Below are 20,020 nucleotides of genomic sequence, written 5' to 3'. Positions count from 1 at the left end.
TTAGTAGAAAAAAGATTTCTGCGTTTCTTTATCGCGGTTTAGACGCTCTTACTGTTGCATCTCCATAGTTTGTGAATCGCTGTGGAAACGAAGTATGCCCGTTGCATACATTATTTTTGTTATTGACATTCTTAATTTCATAATTCCTTGCAGTACTCAATGATCGATGCATTCGATTAGAAAACGTTAGTGAGCACACAGTTTTATTTGCAACTAGCAAGCAACTTTTTAACTTAACCATTGTTTTGTTAGTGCTTTCATTCCAGGGTACTGGAGCCTTATCCCATTTAAACTGTAGAGAAAATAAATCCTCATATTTGTTTGTGAAACCAACCTCAAGTTACTGCAGTTCCCCAGCACAAAATACTATAGCAAGCATGCAAAATCTTAGTAAAGAAATCCTACTTCTAGAAATGAAGAAAAGTATTCCAATTCTTAGCAACTCATTACACAAGGGTGAAAGTGGACGAATCGGTGTTATTGGAGGTAGCTTGGAGTACACAGGAGCTCCTTATTTTGCTGCAATTGCTGCTCTACGTGTTGGATGTGACCTAGTACATGTTTTCTGCATGAAAGAGGCTGCTCCAGTTATTAAAAGTTATAGTCCTGAGCTTATCGTCCATCCCTTGCTTGATGCCCCAAATGCATTTGAGGCTATTTCAGCATGGCTACCTCGAATTCATTCTCTAATACTAGGACCTGGTCTTGGTAGAGATGAATCAGTTTTCAAAGTATTGGGTCCCATAATTAACCATGCAAAGGAACTTAAAATTCCTCTTGTGATAGATGCAGATGGATTATTCTACATCAATAGCAACCACCATATTATTCAAAATTGCACCAATGTGATTCTGACACCAAATACTATAGAGTTCACCAGACTTTATAAAGCCATCATGGGTATAACCATTGATCCTAGTCAACCTGTACAACCCGAAGATGTAGGTGCCTTGGCTAAAAAATTGGGACATGTAACAATTCTCCAAAAAGCAGAAAAAGACATAATAACTAATGGGATTAACATCAACATCTGTGAAAAGATGGGTTCACCAAGGAGATGTGGTGGACAGGGTGATTTAATGTCTGGAATGTTAGCCACTTTCCTCTACTGGAAGACGCACGACCAATACAGTCATGAAGTTACCTTATCGGCAGGAGCTGCGGCAGCCCATCTTAGCCGAATGATCAACAGAAAAGCTTTCGAAATCCATGGTAATCTTATTTTATTGTTTCTTTTTTTATAATTTTTAGTTCTAAACATTTTCTTCGATCAATATTTTCACATAGGTCGTGGAACACTCGCCTCTGACATGATTCCTTATATCCCTGAGTGCTTCAGGTCTTTGTTTAATCAAGAGTAAATAAATTTATGAATGTTTTCGCACGCAGTTAGAAATTTCGAATTATGTGTAATATTTTTGTAGAGACAATCAACTATAATACAAAATACGTCCTATGCTGTAATTTATCACCAACCGGCTTGATGGCGTTGATAGTAATTTCATCCGGTTTTTTAATTAGTAATCTACAGATTTGCAGCTTGGCCCGCAGAAGAATCCTATACCCGAAAAGACCGCGTTATTTACTGGAGTTATTGCAGTGTGAAGAACGAAATAAATTATACTTGTTGATCACTGTTTTGAGAATGGTCCGCTGAAGTAGATAGCTCCGTGAGTGGTATGGCTTCCTTATTTCCATTTCCTCTTTGGACAGTAGGGTGAGCAGAGGAAGAGCGTGGTCGGACGGGTGTATCTGATCTACCTGTTACGGCTAGACCAGGAGCACGGCGGAATCCGACTGGTCTTATGCCAAAGGGTGAAGGGAAGGCAGTTCCGGTAGGTGAGATTCCTAGATTTCCAGGCAACCCACGACCCAAAATAGCATGTCCTTCAAAACAGATGGTCAACAGTACTAATATACAATTTGTAAAAAATAAAATAATAATTTAACACTTGTACGGGCAATGGAATCCTGTCGCAAAGCATGCAACGTTCCAGGCGGTGGTGAGGACGGAGTGGAGGTATTCACATCCAGTATTTTGCCGATCAAATGCATTTTTCTCTGTCGAGCTTTGATTCTACCTTTACTTAATCTGAAAAATGCAGAAAAAATTCTTCTCACACTACCTAATAAATGTTTATAGAACAAAGAGATACCTTTGTTTAGCAGCCATACATCTGATATGGTCGTCGAAGACAAACCGAGCTGCTAACTGTGGCAACCTGTGTGCAGGACTCCGATCCGAAAGAAACGTCGTTGACGTCGGTGAATTATGGACGGTCACATGCAGGCAACGTGAATCATCTTTATCCCCGGTCACTTCAACATCCTACCCAATCCAAGAATCGTTTTCAAATACGCAGCGTAAAATTAAAGTAAAGCAAAGAAGAACACAGACACACACACACAATAATCGGCAAGAGAATATTATACCTGTAAGAAACCAACAAACTTGGCTACTCCCCAACCAAGTCGTCTCGAATCAGGTTCAACTAAAATCAACTGGATGGGGTCAATAACCAAGAATCGCCGCAGCCTCGTACCCTCTCGGTTTACCACGGTGCACGCAATCAAATCCGAGTTGTCTAGATAAAAAAAAAAAATAGAAGCAGCTAGTAGGGGTTTTTTAAAATGGTAAAACCATTAAATGTCATCTCACTTAAATCAAGAATATCAGATATTTTTATGCACTGCTGCACACAGACTAGAGGAAGTTGTGTTTCGACTTCCCCGCTGATCGCTATACTTAAGCGTCGCATCAGCACAAACACTCTTATGGCTCGACGAGCCCTTTCCACCTAAAAAATACTTGTTAAGACATCACTTTACAAATAGAAATAAAAATACACTTTCATACTTCTCCGCAAGGGAGACGCTTTGTAAATTCGATACCGGTCATCGGCGTCCCAGTAGGAGGAAGTAGGATAGACGAATCTTGCAGAAGATACTCAACCTAAGAGATATACAAAAATATATATACATTAGATTGAGTGAACCACTATGTGGTTTAATAAACGAACCTGTAACGGGCGCTTGATAATCTCATTGACCTCTGCTTCAAACAATTCGAGAAACATATCTTCCGACTGAAATATTATATAGCACGGTTATTACTTGGTATTTTTTTTAAATTTTTATTGCACGTACCTTGAAAAAGGTACGAGCCACCATGATGCTTTCTTCTTTAGCCTGTTCCAGGACAGCAAGGTTCTTGTCATCCAGTCCATGGTGATTCGGTTGATTCGTTATAGCCACTGCAATAAGCAAGTTGATAGCAAGATCAACAGTAACTGGGCGAATCTTGCTCGTCATCTGACAAGCAGATGTCAGTAACAGAACAAGTTTTGCAATCAGAATCGGCTTCCATTCGGTCGTATTCCAAAAAGGTTGATCTTCGTTGACACCTGAATATTTCACCATTTTGAGTGAATGCGTGTACCACAGCTATTTGACGTTCGTTTACCTCTGTTTTGTCCTATGGCGTAAAGAAGACTAAGTCCAAAAAGAGCCTCATAATCATTTTCGGCCGGGTCGAGGCAGTCGAGAATTGTTTCCAAATGAGAAGTCAAGTTACTTATGCTGTTGGAACTAACAGCCGTAGAAGATGACATTCGCTGCTCTTTTTCTTCATCAGTGATATTATCTTCGATGGCTACAGAGCTTTCATGATTAGAACCACTTGGCATAATCTGGTTTCCTTCGAAATTGATGAGTAACTTAAGAATAGTGACTACTAAAGGCTTGTGATGAATGATGAGGAAAATCTGGCTCAGAAGAAAGAGGGAAACGACTCGACTAACCATAGGGCGGTCTCCGCTTTTTGTTTGAACTTGTCCTAAGAAAAGTAGAATTTTTCTTTTAAATTGCGAAACAGGTTATTTTAGAGGTTTTACCTTTATTGAGCGAATTGATGTACAGGGGGAGTAAAAGGCGTTGGAAGAGCTGTTCAACCAGAACTTCATTCAAATTGTCAATCGAGAGACAAAGAATATCGTTTACGTAATGTATGTGGTCTAGGTGTTCAGCAACTAAATCTGAAAGTCGACCTCGGCTTTGGTGACTAAATTAGAAGATTATTAATGAAACGAAGCACGAAGAAATGTAGTCTGTGGGCTAACTTACTCAGCATCAGCACGAACGCAATTGTCCAATTCCACAATATGGTTTCCAATAAACCAGACCAAATTTGAAAAATAAGGGGCAGCTGTTCGGTCACGGATGAAATTGAGCATTGCTTCATCTCCAACCTAATTTAAATTTTTTATAAGGCATTAAGAATATTGATGGCCATTAAATTTGACCCAGATTAGGAAGTACTAGTGAGTACCTTATAAACATTCAGGGTAAGTGTCCGAACAGCAATTCGTACCATACTTTCAGAATGATTGAAAAACTTTATTGCTTCAGTGTAAAGTGGAAAATCATTGGTGTTCTGGTGGATCATATATATATATATATATGTTAGTCATTGGCTTTGCAGGAATCAATCCAAAAACTTTAAATTGGCAAATTACCTCATTAAAAAAAAAGTGTATGGTGTGAATATTTAATTTCAGTGACAAAGTTTTTAGAAATGAAATATAATAGGCCATAACTTCCTCGTCAGAGAAATCAAACTTGTGCACAATTATGCAGTTGACATGGTTATTTGATAATAAATAATCTACATAAGCAAAATTAAATAATTTTTATTACAAATTTGATTACTAAATACATTTAAAATACTTACACAATGAAGTTTCATTGCGGATGTTTTCAAATAAAATATTCAAAGTCTGCAACAGCTGGACACAAACAAATGATCCACATTTTTGTTTCATAATCCTCAAAAAAAATGAAAGCATATTCTTTTCCAGGAAAAAACTAGAAATGAAAAATGGTTACAAAGGAATATAGAAATGGTACACTAAATAAGCATACTCAAAAACTGAGCTATCATTTTGGTCTCCCCAGATAAGAATCTCTGTTATGGATCTCAAAGTTTCAACTAGCAAGCTCCTGTTGCTTTCACTAACTGTTTGATTTTTTATCATAACATTGTAGAGGTATCTGAATGCGGAAAAACATTGTTGGTGTTAAAAAAAATTCCCACCTCTGCTTTTTATTTCTATTTACTTCAGGTGTTCCAGTGAATGTGGATTTTTGGGCTTCGATCCACTCCCGCCGAACCAGGAACCAGAACGGCTTCGAAACATATCGTTTACCCTTAGATTTTGAGCAAATTATTGGTTTTTAAAAACGAATGCCTTCATCAGTGTAGAGATACAAGAATTATAATTCATCTATTTGCAAATGTTTTGTTCACCAATGACCCTATTATATTGTTAAATGGACGTACACTAGCAGACTACGATTGGTCTTATTACTGGAACAGCATTGTGAGTTTTGATCGATTGTGATGAGATTATTAAAAGTTCAAAAGTTTGTTCTACTAGTGCTAGATTAACAAGTTAATCCACGAATTCAAAATCATTTTGAATAATTTAATACAGTTAATAATGGGCGATATTCGTTTTTTAAACAGTCAACTATATTTTAATCGCCAATAAATTAGTTTACTTTTTGAATTTTCCTTCGTTTTGGCTCTATTCAAAAATTCAGATTTCAAATTCACTATGAAACAAAAATTTTGATTTTGCCATTAGTCTTTGTTATTTACGGTATCGGTAAGTAGTAATATAAATTTTCATGCGTGCGATGGCGCGTAAGGTGAAAAGAAATATTGCAACGGTTAGTGAGTTGTCAACATTAGTAAGACTGATAGCCGTATGGTGGCGCGTTGAAACTTCACGTCCTTGTCCAAAAACTTTCAATCCGGTGAGTCTCTATTTCCATTCCTCTCTATTTTGCATTTCCAGATCATCATTCTTGGTATATCAATTTTATTCGTTACTTTATAATGGCATTTATTGAAACATGAATTTTAAAATGTTTTATTATTCTCGACGGGACGAGTAATAAAGCTTCGACAAGATACCCGGCATACGGCGTCCAATATTTGAATTGGTTGAAATGATAGATTGTAATGTTAATGTTGGCAGTAATTTTATACAAATAATTTGAGCAATGTATGACGAAGCATCAAATTTGTTGTTAAAGTTTTAAATTCATTAAGCTAATATCTCTGGTTCACTATTTATAGGCCCTTTCACCATGGATAACTGGTTAAAAATCTGCCTAGTTGTTGTGTTTGCTGTTGCTACAACAGGAAATGAAGAAGCTACACCTGCCAAGCTACTGTTCTCAAAACAAATTCTAAACAAATATCTAGTGGAAGGAATGGACATTGTTATTAAGTAAGTTGGTGCTAATCATAGTTTTCTAAATTTTTGCTAATATTGCAGTTACTTTTTTGTTTAGATATTCTTTATTCAATGTTGGTGGTACTGCAGCTCTAGATGTTCAAGTTGCTGATAACACTTTTGGTCCACAAGACTTTGAAGTTGTTGGTGGGCAGTTGAAGGTCACAATTGGTAGGTTTCTGTTAAAGATAATTTTTTATGGTAGATTCATGTAAAAATATTTTCTCTATGTAGACCGTATTCCTCCTGGTTCTAATGCGACACACGTAGTTGTTATCCGTCCTTCCAAATACGGATATTTCAACTTCACAGCGGCTGAGGTTTCCTACTTACCTAGCGAAGATGCTGCCGAGGTAGAAGGAATAATGTTTTTGCCTTGTTTTTTTTCTCCAAAGAGGAAAAATAGTTTTAAAAATTTCTTTTTCTCTAGGCACTTGTTGGTCTTTCTAGTGAGCCTGGACAGGGTGCTATTGTGCCATTCAAAGAATACGACCGAAAGTTCTCTCCTCATCTGGTAGGTTTTGAGTTATGTTTATTTTTTAGAAGCAAGGTATTAACTGATCGTTTTATTCATTAGTTGGATTGGCTGTCCTTCGCTGTCATGTCGATGCCTTCTTTGGTGCTTCCCTACGCCTTGTGGTACTCATCCAAAACCAAATACGAAGCTATCATGACACAGAAGAAAGACAAATAAGAAATCGATGGCCAAGTGTCAATTTGTGTCTGTGAAGTAATAATAACCCTCCATTCTGCTAAGCATTGTGTTCTCGATGAGGCAGTAAATTACCATGTTTCTGTTAAGGAAATTGAAGAGAGGGTTTTACGGGTGCAAACAGTAATAAACTGTTTTATCCTGATCGCATTGTCTTGCATCCAAACACGCATATTTTTCGTCTTGGTTATATATTCGTTGTTGATACGTGAAATATTCATGGAGACTATAGAAAATAACTTGCTGGGAAGCTGTCATCTTTTCTAGAAAGCGGGTTGCATATAAAATTGCAACGCATTTGGTATTAAGCTTCTATGGCGAACTTAACGACGGATTTCGTCGAATTGAGGATAATGCTAGCTGCAAAGACAAAAAAACAATCTGCAGACTTAGACGTGATAAGGAAATAGAATACTGAAAGTCCCTCGAAATTGGCAAAGGCAAATAGCGTCATACAAACTGGTAAGCAAAAGAAGAGTAAAGATTACGCTAGCATGCATAAACAAATGTTGACCATATGGTTTATTGCTGTTTTACCTCACTATGCTGGACTAAAGAGTTTAAGTCACCTTGACTCGATAGATGCATAGATATATAGATGTACCGACGGGCGACGGGGAAATAAACCAGTCAAGAATCATCTTGTTAAAGTAAGCTGGTTTCCGGAAAAGTTTCGTTTTATTCCTTCGTTGTACACCAGTATTTCTTAGTAGACCAGTATTTTATTTTGGATGTCTGAAACATCTCTGGTCTGAAACCGATCAACAAAAAACCGAGCCCGAACGGTATGTCAAATTATCTTTTTAGCAGTAATAAAATTAGAGCATCCGTAAAAATTGTTGCATTGGCCTACTGTCAAAAATTGTGTTTACAAGCTGGAATTCGAGAAGTGGATAAAACTATAACGTGAAATATTTGTACCATTTATGCAGTGATAGATTCATATTAATTTAAAATGAGTGAATACGAATCTGCTGGCAGTCTTAATCTGCCGATTGAATCCATGAAGATGATGGCAGAGAGTGTGGGGGTCGCCGGTCTTTCAGACTCGGCGGCTAAAGAGTTAGCTGATGAAATAAATTTTCGACTGAAAACAGTCATACAAGATGCCACAAAGTTTATGCACCATGGGAAAAGGAAAAAGCTTTCCACAATGGATATTGATCATGCACTTAAAATAAAAAATATTGAGGTAAGCCCTAGAATAGTAAAACATTTCTTTTGAATCTGATGTTCTTATGAGTCTTGTACCATTGTTAAGCCCCTGTATGGATTTGCAAATGCAGACCATATTCCATTTCGCTTTGCAAGTGGTGGAGGCCGTGAACTGCATTTCCTGGAGGATAAGGAAATTGACATTGCAGAAATTATTGGTGGTCCCTTACCAAAATTACCTTTAGATGTTGCCCTGAGAGGTATGCATTAGTATATGCTTCAAAATTATCTGATACTTAATTCAAAGTCATATTTTAGCTCATTGGCTCAGTATTGATGGAATTCAGCCAGCAGTTCCAGAAAATCCCCCATCACTGTCCAAAGATCAACAGCGACTGGAGAGCTCTGATCCTGTGTCTAAGCTAGCGAAAATTGGAGACAAAACCCAGAAAAAATCTACAACTCTCACGTACATAGGGGAATTTTTTTCCATGTCAATTGTTACCTCATGTTTGATTTGTGATTTTAGAGCAATTAAGAAGCCCAAAACAGAGACTGTCCAAGTTAAACAGCTTACAGCCCATGAATTGTCTGTTGAACAGCAATTATACTACAAAGAAATTACCGAAGCTTGTGTGGGATCTGATGAAGCAAGACGAGCCGTAAGCCTAAAGAATCATGCTTACTCTTTCATTTGTAGGTGTCGAGCCATACTTACCATATTGTTTATCCATGAATAGGAAGCTTTCCAAAGTTTGGCTTCAGATCCAGGATTACATCAAATGTTACCCCGCCTTTGTACTTTTATCGCTGAAGGCGTACGTGTTAATGTAGTACAAAACAATCTCGCCCCTCTGATTTACCTGATGCGCATGGTTAAAGCGTTGCTTTCCAATCAAACACTCTACCTTGAAAAATACGTGAGTCGCTTTTCTTTCTTTCATTATTTCTTTCAAAGATTATATCCTTGTTGTTCGCTTTCGCCTTTGCTGAATATAGCTTCACGAGCTTGTTCCTGCAGTCACATCTTGCATGGTTAGCAAACAGCTTTGCCTTCGACCAGAAGTGGACAATCACTGGGCTTTGCGAGACTTCTCCTCCCGCCTCATTGCACAGATTTGCAAAAATTACCACACCACGACAAATAATTGCCAGACTCGTGTCACCCGATTGTTCTGCCGAGCATTAGCTAATGACAAAATGCCATTAGCATCATTTTATGGCGCACTTGTTGGTAACGCTGATATTCAAAGATAAATTCCACCGACGAACAAATCCAACATTATCTTTTAATTGCAGGACTATCGGAGCTAGGGACGGAAGTTATCAAGGCCTTTATCATTCCGAAAATACGTGCGATAGGTGAACGTATCGAACTTTATTTGGATGGATCAGGCCAGGCAAATGCTGATCGTATTGCGGCTTCTCACATCAAACAGTTGACGATTGTAGGTTCCTTGAGAAGAGCAAACAATTTAATGCCAAGTTCCTCTACAATAGTTTTTTTTCGTATTGTAATATACAGAAAGTCATGGTACCTATATTGAAAGTAACCCGTCAGCCGCCCGACAACGTTGACGACTATCGTCAAGAATTCGGGTACCTTGGTCCGGCACTTCACGGTGCCGTAAACAGGGCGAGATCGCAGACTACGACAACGACAGCGTCCTCGGGTGTGATTTCATCAGGTGCAGGTAAAAGTGTCTTTTCGCGGAATAAAATTTTACGTGTCATTACATTTATTTCTTTGTTTTATACAGCCGGCAGCCTGGGATTATCTGCTGGACGTGGCACTATCGTGATGGGCGGAGCCACTGGCTCGGCAACGACTTCGCGGAATCAGACTAGCGCTGTCGCGAACGCTGCTAGCAATCCTACTAAATACATGTTTGTAACTTCCAGACCATCAACACCAGTTCAGGTATTTTTACTAAAGTTAGATCCAGCTAACCAATTACACCTTATTGTACTACGTGGATATACATAGGCGACAGCTCCTCAAACCACCCAGGTCGTCAAGTTAGTATCGGGCGCTGGACAGGCCAATAAACAGACTGTTATGACGACCAATCAACCGAAGTATGTGATGGTTAACAGCAGCCAAATTGTTCGGGTAACGTGACATTTTTTCGTTAAAAATCATTGGGAACGGTCAATATTTGAACTTGCTTAGGACGTCGGAAATAAGGCACCCATAAAAATGGAAGGCACTGAAGTGGCGCCAGAAGTCAAAATGGAATCATCGATGGTAATTAAGACAGAAAATATCACCATTCTCGACGATTAACGAGAAGAAAGGAGGAACGATGAAGTATCTTTAATGTGTTGCTTATAATCGATTGATTTAAATAAAATCTCAAAGAGTAGTCGAAACTGACAAAGGATAATAATACAAGTTGTCGCGTCTTAAATAACGTGAACTTGTCCGGTGCAATGGGCGCAGCAAGTATAAAACGATTTGTTCATGGAGCGACGGGCAAGCGCAGCCACATGATGAGCTGTGAGGTCATTCGCTAATTCTGACATTTTGCAAGTTCCAATCGGATCTTCCGTCAAAACCTGAAAATTTAATTGATTGGTTGCTGTGTGCGCTGTAAGTACGAAAAGGCGAAGAAAACATACCTCTCGTGCTGCAAGCTGGGCAGGGGACTGTTTCGCTGCAATAGAAGGAGTTATAGAACGGGCTCCTTCTTCATCTCCTCTCACTTGCGTATAGGTTCCCAATAAACGTTTTGTTAGGCTTTCAACGAGTTTCAATATGGTCGCGCTTCCCTTGATCACGTCGTAGGCCACCAATTCCGGGGGCTTATGACTCGAGGTTCCAGCAGGATGAAAGGCATTATTTAAGGCCGTCAAACGACTAGGTGCGGAGAAGAAATAATAATTTAAAAAAGGATAATATTTAGGAAATTTAAAAAAAAAATCATAGTTATAGGTAGTTCATCATACTTGTACGTTTGATTTTGATGATTCTGAATGGAATTCATTTCGTCTAGCAGCCCTTGAATACAAAGCTGAAGGTTATTGTTACGGGTGCAAAGGGCAGCTTTCCATTTGGTTAGTTCGTCAATTATGACGCTAAATTTTAACAGGTAACAAAACTCAAAAAATTATTATTAGAAGTAAATTAGAAAATATACCTAGATGCCAAGAATTTGCTTCGCCATATATCGGCTTCAATAGATAGTTTCTCTTTCTGCTCAAAATCTAAAGCTATTTTTTCCACATATTGCCTAATGTCATCAGCCAGCTTCACCTTGTCTTCTGTCAAGAAATGAACTCTGGCTTCCATATCTTCCCCAACACTTGCAACAAGCAATCTCTTCAATTCTGCGTTAACCTGGATAGAAAAAGAGCTTAGGATGAATTATTTTCATAACTGTGAGAATATAATACATACCCTGGATTGAATTGCCACCTGTGCTTCCAGTTCTTCTTTCTCTTTCACAATTTTGTCGTAATATTCTTGACAGACCATACCACTGATATGGGGGTCAAAATCCTTCTGTTTCCTTGTTCTTTGAATATTATTCTCTAATGAAACTGTTAATTCTTTCTTGCTGATCTTCTTTTTGTGTGGAACAATTGGTTTGACTGCTGCCTTGTATGGCTCGTAAGGTACAAACTTGGCTTTCTTGTTTTCCATAGCAGAATTGGAGTTCTTGGGTTTCACTCCTGAAAGATTCGCTATGGGAACCAGACTGATGATTCTCTCTGCTGGTGGCAAAGATTTTAGGGGTAATAAGCTTAGTCTTTCCATTGTTGGAAAGGCACTTTTGACATCAGAGGTAATCGGGTTGTCCATTGCTTCCATTCCATCACCTTCCGTCCGAGGACAGGGTGTAGCGATCAAATTTGATTTATTATTGATGCTGTTACTCTCCATTTTTTCGGAATGCTTCCAGGTAGGTTGCGAAAAGTTTGGAACTGAAAATTGAATACTTTAAAATAGAACTAGTCTTGCAATAAACCTGTTGTATTTACTGTGATGAATTTTACACACACTACGTTGTAATTATTTCGCCAGGCTGCCGTCATAAAATTGAGATGACGTGGTCAATTGATTTTTTTTATTCGTTCTTGATTGTTTTGACATGTAACTAGAATGATCTCTGGGCACCGTTGCCAGATCACTGAGCCCGTTCATGCAAAACTAATTTGCATCATTCTCTTCCTCATCCCAATCAGACGGACCAATGGGTCGATGAAATGTGACTTGCTTATCGTATACAAATCGTGGATCTAAAGGGTTGATGGCATTGTTGAGGAACGTCAATTCCATGAGCTCTTTCTGCCGTTTTAATTCCGATTCTGAAACAGTATTCAGGTCACGCTCGTAATTAACAGTGAAATGTTCTGATACTTTATCTATCGCTTCTGTGATGGTCAGTCCGATCAACACTTGCTGAGCGATAGAGATCAGTTTGGTCAATACCACTGCAGGCACACTGGCCAAATACGTCATGTGACGTAATTTGAATTCTTCAGCTCGACAACGCGGATCAGCTGTTGCCTTGAGGCTCCTAATTGGCATAGATCTCTTTCTCACCTTAACTCCGTCTTCGTAAAGTAGAATTAAACTCAAAGGTTCAAGTCTCAGTCCAATTTTTCTAGGATGGATAACACGACCGACCGTTTTACTAGCGACCCACTGACGTTCCGATGACGCCATCATTGACGAGAATACCCGTTTATACTTTCCTCGTGTGTGACTCACGCTGACTGTAAACAGGCGAGCCCGGCGGTTGCCATGGGTAACGGGTGAGTTATACAAACACAAAAGCGACTGCCATGTCTATAAATCGTGATCTTGACGATGCAAGTCGACGTTGGGAGAAGCTAAAAGTTATATGTACGAAAAACCGTCAATTACTCACAGCCCAAATTGAATTAAAAGAAATATATATATATTTAAGACGCAATGTGGGGGAATCGGTAAACCCGTTAACCAACTCTTGAGACTGCTTATCTTTAGACGAAGAAAAAGCAAAGGGGCGTTGCACCGAGAGAGCCTTTAAACGAGACTATGTGAATACACAAAAGAATGGAAGCAGCACACTGTTGAATGAGCAGCTTATATTGTAAATATACTTGGATATCTCTCTCTCTTTGGGCAAAAGAGCGTGCAGCCTCTAATGAATAATTCAATAAGTTCAGGCGGGGGGGAAGCCGGTGGCTGCGGATCTAATTGATCAGGAGGGGGGGAGGAGTACGCGTGAATCAACCCGGTTGGAAGGGCTGAGACAGTCAGACGAGACATTATTATGTCAGTGGAAAGACTATAGACCGCCCATCAGCTAAAAAGATCTGCCCCTGCCTCGGCGGATTGACTCTTTTTATTCCCCCCTTTATTCCTACCCCCCTGTTTGATAGTTCCTTTCGTGCAATGCACTCTATAGCTTGTTTTTTCTAGTATATAGTATACTATATATAGCTGTCTGTCTGGAACACATTTTTTTTGCAGACACGCAAATCTTCAAAAGACGAACGAATGTATACGTACGACTTGAATCTAGTTTAAGTTTTATTTGTATTCTCTACTATGGATATTATCATACGAACGTATCTGGCCCCTATATGTCTGGCCCCCGCGTGTAATTATACGTATGCTGTGAAGCGGGGAGAAAACTTTTTTTGGCCGCAACAGACATAAAGTTTCGTGTCGGAGAGGGTAGGATGTTGGGGTAGCGTGAGCAATCCCGCCCTTTTTTTTCGGTCTGTATCTACACTATGTTGAAAATGTTGTGACAGGAACGCAAATGAGTTGGAGCTTCATCAACGAGTCGCGACACGTGACTTGATCTATTCCAAATGTTTATACGGGTACTTTAATTCATTTGGATTTAAATACATAGGCGTAGTTTTAGCTAAACGATGAGGAGGTAGAGCCTGATAAAGAAAACAGTCTGTTCTTTATGGACGTACGTGCTCGATCGTGAGAAAAGGATGTTGAATCAATTGCATCCAGATATACACAAGTTGACTAAATGAATATGCAAGGAAAAAACAAATTTGTTGAGAGGAAAAGTTTAAGCAGCCTTTGGGCATATACTGTACAAACAGAGCAGTTTACGATTATGTGTTCAAACGTTTTACTAGGGACAGAGAAATAACTTCGTGCCTTTGCATAAAACGACTTACCTAAAGTGCTACGTGGGTGTCAGCTACTCAAAGCATCCATTTAAGTCTATTGGGGGATGTAAATCCATAACCAAACGATAATAAAGCCCTGCATTATCAGATTGGTTTTGACCACAAGAGCTTTTCTTTAATGCACTGCAAAAATATGGCGACTGTTAAAACTTTGAAGCAGGCGACGCTAAATTCAGACTCCATCTTCCTTGCTCGCATTGAGTGTGAATCTTACGTAAACTCTTCACTGTTTTGCAGTAAATAAATATTGTATTAAAAAAAAAACAAAAAAAAAACAAGTCGTGTGTTTGGATCGAGGCGGTTCCATTTATCTATAGATAGCGCTATGAGCAATAAAAGGTTAACGAGCCAACAAGCGCAGTCGATATTTTATGTACACCAGACAAATTACATTTGGCTGGTGCTATGGCTGCAGTGGAAACGATCGTTGTCAAATTGCTTTACGTGCACGGTCGTATTTATAACAGTAAAAGTTTGCTTAGATTTCCTACTGCCACATCTCTACCATTTCGGTTGCGTAAATTTAACCTTTGCTGCCACACAGATTAAGATATGGTCTTCATTTCATACAGTCGGTTAAAATTTCAGCGAGGGATAAATCTTGATAAAAATCTGTAAGGCTGCCCTCTAGTGGCTGACATTTTAAATGGTTTATCAGTTATAATTAATCAAATTAAATTGCTAGTGTATAGAAGTTGGCTTATTTTAAAAAGGTGATTTATGAATCCTTCGTGTTATTTGTATATTATACTTGAATAGGCACAGTCGTGGATAACTTTTTTTCGCGTGACTGGCACAAATTTTGTTGTTGCTGTCCATTGGGGAATCGTCGACGTTTAGGCCTATGTTAAAGTATATTTCAATGGAGAGCTAAATTTTAAGATGATTATGGGCTGTAATGATTATTATCGCCCTTTGCTTTCGTGCATACAAAAATTACATTTTAACTTATAGGGAAGGTTCCCCTTCCTTTATAGATTACGGGGGATGGGTTTGCTTTTTTCATTTGCATTTCGACCTACTGAATTCCCCTGTGTATTTCTGTTTTGAAAAAAAAAAATACCATTCAAGGCTATAGCTTTCTTACCCACCCCAACAACCCTTGAAAACACTTAAGAGGGAGAAAAAATTTAAATATTTTTCTGAATATCATTTTTTCTGGAGGGTACGTATTTGGACAATGTTTGGGTAAATTTTACGTCTAAGGACTTCATATACTGTACGGCCTATGTATATATAATGTACCCGACTTGTTTAACATGCTGACTCATCTTGCTCTGTCTGCATAGTTACTTGATACCTAGACGCATTGCCACTATTTTCTTTTTTCTGCTGCTGAACGTAAAGGAAACCTAAAACTTAACGTGTTGTATCAAACAAAAGAAGTACATATATCATTTTACTGTCGCAAAATATTCCCCGCATTTTTACCGTAACCTTAAAGAGGTTTGCAGTAACCAAAAATTTACATGTGAACCATACAGGGCAGACTTGGGAGGTGTTCAAAAATTTGCATTTTTAACTTTTCGTTTTGTCAATAATTTTTTTGCCTAATGTTTGACAGTGCCTCAATATACGATCTGAACTTCGATCCCACACACGACGCCTGACCCTATTTTATTTTTTTAAAATTTATTTTTCGTTACATAAACTTGTTCATGTAGACGATGACTATGACCTTTTCGTGCCTTTATTATGCATGTGGCCTAAGGGAGAGGTAGCACTTTGTGCCGATGTGTACTGCTATTGCCAGAACATCTAATTTCTGATTCTATATACAGGTCGTTGAATGTACAACTTAATTGGATGTATTACACAAAAGGTGCTCTGTGTTACCCAACTGCCTTTCTGTTTTGCGTTGCCATTGAACTCATCTGTACTCTATTCAAATGGATATACACATCACAAGCGTCTATGGATATACTAGCAGGCAACTTTTTAGCTATTATATTACACGAGCTTCTATAAATTCGACCGATCATTGATTGTGTTGCACATAGCAGATGTCTGGCACATCATTTATTACGTATACAAAAGAACATTATCAAATATTATGGGCTAATATAACGATCAGATATTGATGTCTGAAAAAGAGTTGTCCAATTACTACGTTCCTTAAACTTGTAAGATTGTAATTAACGTTTATTTTTTTAAAAATTGAATAGAAAGTTGTATGACATGAAAAAAAATGTGATCCGAAAACAGAAAATGTAGTGCAACTCGCCATCTGTTCGGCCTGAATTTTTGGACTTAATCGGTCAACGCCCTTTATGGTGAGGGTTGTCTGCAAATGGATGCTGATGCCCAAATAATCTTGGTAGTAACAAAACATCGACAAAACGTAGTTATACACGTATAATTATGCTTCGCTGATATAGTATAAAATGATGCTGATAAAATGATAGTTTTGCCTTAATCGTAATGTTTAGAAACAAAAAGGAAAAACTGGTTTCTGTATCTACATGTTACACCATTTTCGGAAAAGAAGGGCGTTGCAGCGTTTTTCCTTAAAAAAAAACGCAATGCAAGGGCGTATGTCTGCTGCCTTAATGAATTATTACGTTGTTTGGCCAATAATGGAATAAAAGTTAACGTCTTTATTATATGTGGTAAGAAATCGGTTGGAATAGGGCGCAGTGTTTCTCGTTTGGGAGAAGCAAAAGTCTTAAGGGATCCTGATATAAACACAACAGATAATAAGAAAACATTGGATATTTTTATAAACAAAAAACGTTCTACGTTTATTTGTGTAAATTCAATTTGATATTCAATCTGGTTTGTAAAGTGTCTATGGAAGGCACATCAATGACAACAACGCAGCGTAAAATATGCTGTAAAAATGTTGAGCTATACATGCATGTATGGAGGGAAAGAAACTGAATTTGCATGGTGAGTCAAAGTTTTTCTGTAGAGTTTTGTGTATATTAGATCGAATTATATAGAGCCGATTGCGAACATATAAAGAGACCCGACATAGGGAGATGTCACATTCACATGACTGCATCTTATATATATAGAATGTGGGGGATGAAGAAAAATCGATGAGATATGAATATTTATATAGGCGTCCCTTTTTATAGAGTTTGAAATTTTTTATAAAAATTATTTTTCCGCGTTGCTTCGTATATATTTGATCCTTTTCAAAGTAATTGTATATTTTACGTGGAATCCTATACATAATGGATTGAACACAAATAAATCAAACGTAGCATAAATTGGTTTTCATTTGTAATTTATTTACACAGGCTTCAATCAAAAGGTAGTAGATTGTAGACATTGATCCAATATATGCCGAGAATTGTGCATCATGAATAGGTATAGCTGAATACATCTCTTAGGAAATCTACAAGCTTTTCGCATCTAGGATTGTTAAGGCATTAGAGCACAGCGGCGCATTTCTTATATCTAAAGCCATCATTTGATTATAAACACTTTTTGATGGATTTGATTGACATTATAAGGAAAGGTTTTCATATATTTTTATCCCTAGATAAAGACAAAAATAACATGACAGCAATATAAGACAAATAACACGTCCAACCAATAACTTGTTGATGAACTGGTGTTGTGCTGGACACGCAAGAGCCTTCGGGGAATAATGCCTGAAGGGTGCCAGCCATTTCTAATAAAGCCCTAATATCTAGCCTAAATCAACTCTACGCAGTTAAATAGATTTCTTATGTTTATTGAGTTTACCTTTCCAACTATAATAGATCACCTCAATATACCGTATATCGTTAAGCTAAATTTAAGACATTCTTAGCTTCACGTCTATGAACGTCAATTAAAAATTTGAAACACAGATTTACTTAGATAGATAAGAAATGAACTAACTTTTTATACAGTAAATGTGTAATAGGCTGCAGGAAAAAGTTTCGCAGCATGTGTCGTGCATAACTTAATGTCTATACCCCAAACACGTAAACCTGGAGAACTGTGTATAGAACCCCTTAAATATCAGTATAGTGGGACGCGTCTCTCCTGAGCAAATAACTCTCATCAACTGCTCCAACAGTCCCGCAGTACTTTTGGATTCTGCTCGTGAATTGTCGGACGGATATAGACAGACTTTTTGGGTGGGGGGAGCAAACTCACGGGGACACACAATATATAGTAGCAAAACTTTGGCCAAGTAAGGGGACGACTATCACGCTTCATTTGCATATGTACAACCAAGCGTGCCCTGAGGCTATATACACACACACGGCAGACATCTTAATAGGTTATACTATACAAGTCTACAGCGGCTGTTGACTATATTGTGACTTTAATGTCTCTGATTGTGCGACAGCAGGCGAAACGGCAAGTTATTGGATCAATCATTTAAACTCATCAAGAGTGCGGTGGCCATTTATTTAAATGTATACAACTTTCAAGTATTACAGTTTTCATATAGAATCAAATCTAATCGTGTCTATTTGGGCAATTTCTTTTTTCGTATATAGTTTCGTGCACATACACACGAACACACGAAAACTGATGCATGGAATCTTATTGCTTCATTGTTATTCTTCGTTCATGTTTCCCGCTTATTCTTCCCTTTTTTCATTTTCAAATTTTTACATGTCATTATTGGTAGCAGCAGTTGCACCACTTTCTCTGTCCTTATCTTTGTGCATCTCTAAAATACATCCGACCAAATTCTATTGAACATTTCAACTCAAAATCATTGCCCAAAGAGTCCCAGAACAATATTTGGCATATAGTATATACGCATCATACATTCAAATATATCGTCAATGATTTTTTTTTCTGTAATATCCTAAAACAAATTCATCAAATAATATTGTATGAAAAAAAAGGCGACCCCGATAACAAAAGAGACTTTTATTATAAGAGCGTCTGCTGCAAGGGCTTTTTATTGATCCTTGTGCAATGGGCCTGACGATGTCCCTCGCCCCTTATATTCTGTGTGTTATAGAGCACAGCATGAAGAGACATTTAACCCTGCAGCAGGAGGGGAGGACAACGACTATATATATGTATATATATGGAAAATGGTTTTCGCGAGAGAAAAAAAAGCACTTAACTGAACATGGTAAATATGCATGAGATATTCTGAACGATCGAACGTATTTTTTTTTGTTTTAACCTTTTGCCCGCAGTCTAAATTGATGTTGTATGCAACAACATGAAAAAAACGGGTGTGATGTGTATTTTGTTAAATGAAGAAATTGTTCTTTTATAGATCGTCTTGTTTTTTCTTGTTTTATTAAAATAAAATGGGGAGTTTTAATACAAAAGGATTTTGATAAATCGATCTCGGAAAAAGAACCCCCCTAAAAAAAAAGAGATTAAAAAACTGTGGCGTGGTTTCTAAGCCGCTTTCTGTGGCCTAATAATAATAAAGCGATTTTTATTCTATAAGGCTATTAATCCACGAATAAATCCCCTCTGCATTTACGTATAGGATATAGATGTGTTAATAAACGAATGCGGGCTAGAATATGCCAATGATTGATAGTTTATTATACATTTTCATCTATGATATCAATATATATTATCCTAGCTTAAGATTTTTAATCTAAGGATTTCTTCGTGACAGTCTATACATATAGGCTGTTGAAATATTCGCAATATCCCAAATGCTTTATCGCGGCCATCTCCTTAAGACTGGCTCCGTGTATATATAAAAGTCATTGGACTCTCATTATGTTGCTTTTATTATCCGAGTCTACCTCGTAATATATGCACACAG

At 37.9% G+C, this 20,020-nt stretch overlaps 6 protein-coding genes across 12 annotated transcripts; 3 read left to right on the top strand and 3 right to left on the bottom strand.

The window, feature by feature from the left end:
• Positions 1 to 38: 38 nt before the first annotated feature.
• Positions 39 to 1,464, top strand: LOC130696413 (ATP-dependent (S)-NAD(P)H-hydrate dehydratase-like). Its single transcript, XM_057519497.1, has 3 exons — positions 39 to 185; positions 253 to 1,212; positions 1,288 to 1,464. The coding sequence occupies exons 1-3, from the start codon at positions 167 to 169 to the stop codon at positions 1,359 to 1,361; spliced, it is 1,053 nt and encodes a 350-aa protein (XP_057375480.1). The 5' UTR covers positions 39 to 166; the 3' UTR covers positions 1,362 to 1,464.
• LOC130696394 (protein CLEC16A homolog) lies at positions 1,396 to 5,387 on the bottom strand. 4 transcript variants are annotated; one of them, XM_057519483.2, is made up of 18 exons: positions 5,339 to 5,387; positions 5,116 to 5,205; positions 4,921 to 5,049; positions 4,730 to 4,863; positions 4,515 to 4,663; positions 4,328 to 4,432; positions 4,123 to 4,247; positions 3,894 to 4,060; positions 3,464 to 3,835; positions 3,148 to 3,404; positions 3,021 to 3,086; positions 2,858 to 2,953; positions 2,660 to 2,798; positions 2,434 to 2,585; positions 2,157 to 2,329; positions 1,953 to 2,092; positions 1,625 to 1,887; positions 1,396 to 1,558 (listed from the first exon to the last, which is right to left on the bottom strand). In XM_057519483.2, exons 2-18 carry the CDS (start codon positions 5,193 to 5,195, stop codon positions 1,526 to 1,528), a joined length of 2,580 nt encoding a protein of 859 aa, XP_057375466.1. In that variant the 5' UTR covers positions 5,196 to 5,205; positions 5,339 to 5,387; the 3' UTR covers positions 1,396 to 1,525. The 4 variants fall into 4 exon arrangements, with proteins under 4 accessions (XP_057375466.1, XP_059351494.1, XP_059351503.1 ...); XM_059495511.1 differs by lacking the exon at positions 5,339 to 5,387 and adding an exon at positions 5,306 to 5,324; XM_059495520.1 differs by lacking the exon at positions 5,339 to 5,387 and having other exon boundaries at positions 1,636 to 1,887; positions 5,116 to 5,295.
• A 303-nt stretch (positions 5,388 to 5,690) lies between these two features.
• LOC130693803 (translocon-associated protein subunit beta-like) lies at positions 5,691 to 7,159 on the top strand. 2 transcript variants are annotated; one of them, XM_057517019.1, is made up of 6 exons: positions 5,691 to 5,817; positions 6,143 to 6,296; positions 6,361 to 6,473; positions 6,537 to 6,655; positions 6,733 to 6,816; positions 6,880 to 7,159. In XM_057517019.1, exons 2-6 carry the CDS (start codon positions 6,154 to 6,156, stop codon positions 6,994 to 6,996), a joined length of 576 nt encoding a protein of 191 aa, XP_057373002.1. In that variant the 5' UTR covers positions 5,691 to 5,817; positions 6,143 to 6,153; the 3' UTR covers positions 6,997 to 7,159. The 2 variants fall into 2 exon arrangements, with proteins under 2 accessions (XP_057373002.1, XP_057373010.1); XM_057517027.1 differs by having other exon boundaries at positions 5,758 to 5,871.
• A 665-nt stretch (positions 7,160 to 7,824) lies between these two features.
• Positions 7,825 to 10,583, top strand: LOC130692204 (transcription initiation factor TFIID subunit 6-like). 2 transcript variants are annotated; one of them, XM_057515287.2, is made up of 11 exons: positions 7,825 to 8,206; positions 8,276 to 8,429; positions 8,488 to 8,638; positions 8,699 to 8,831; positions 8,910 to 9,089; positions 9,169 to 9,403; positions 9,469 to 9,617; positions 9,695 to 9,863; positions 9,930 to 10,090; positions 10,157 to 10,282; positions 10,358 to 10,583. In XM_057515287.2, exons 1-11 carry the CDS (start codon positions 7,970 to 7,972, stop codon positions 10,454 to 10,456), a joined length of 1,794 nt encoding a protein of 597 aa, XP_057371270.1. In that variant the 5' UTR covers positions 7,825 to 7,969; the 3' UTR covers positions 10,457 to 10,583. The 2 variants fall into 2 exon arrangements, with proteins under 2 accessions (XP_057371270.1, XP_059350090.1); XM_059494107.1 differs by having other exon boundaries at positions 10,343 to 10,583.
• Positions 10,472 to 14,456, bottom strand: LOC130692147 (golgin-45-like). Of its 2 annotated transcripts, none has more exons than XM_057515236.2 (6): positions 14,311 to 14,456; positions 11,570 to 12,096; positions 11,310 to 11,509; positions 11,119 to 11,247; positions 10,792 to 11,029; positions 10,472 to 10,728 (listed from the first exon to the last, which is right to left on the bottom strand). In XM_057515236.2, the coding sequence occupies exons 2-6, from the start codon at positions 12,053 to 12,055 to the stop codon at positions 10,576 to 10,578; spliced, it is 1,206 nt and encodes a 401-aa protein (XP_057371219.1). In that variant the 5' UTR covers positions 12,056 to 12,096; positions 14,311 to 14,456; the 3' UTR covers positions 10,472 to 10,575. The 2 variants fall into 2 exon arrangements, with proteins under 2 accessions (XP_057371219.1, XP_057371209.1); XM_057515226.1 differs by lacking the exon at positions 14,311 to 14,456 and adding an exon at positions 12,154 to 12,285.
• Positions 12,128 to 14,267, bottom strand: LOC130692160 (centrosomal protein of 19 kDa-like). The gene has a single exon (XM_057515247.2). It carries the CDS (start codon positions 12,842 to 12,844, stop codon positions 12,323 to 12,325), a length of 522 nt encoding a protein of 173 aa, XP_057371230.1. The 5' UTR covers positions 12,845 to 14,267; the 3' UTR covers positions 12,128 to 12,322.
• Positions 14,457 to 20,020: the final 5,564 nt, after the last annotated feature.

This window comes from Daphnia carinata, chromosome 1 (genome assembly GCF_022539665.2).
Source record: "Daphnia carinata strain CSIRO-1 chromosome 1, CSIRO_AGI_Dcar_HiC_V3, whole genome shotgun sequence".
Taxonomy (NCBI): domain Eukaryota; kingdom Metazoa; phylum Arthropoda; class Branchiopoda; order Diplostraca; family Daphniidae; genus Daphnia; species Daphnia carinata.
Note: the sequence above shows the minus strand (reverse complement) of the source record. Positions and strands in the feature narration are given on the sequence as shown.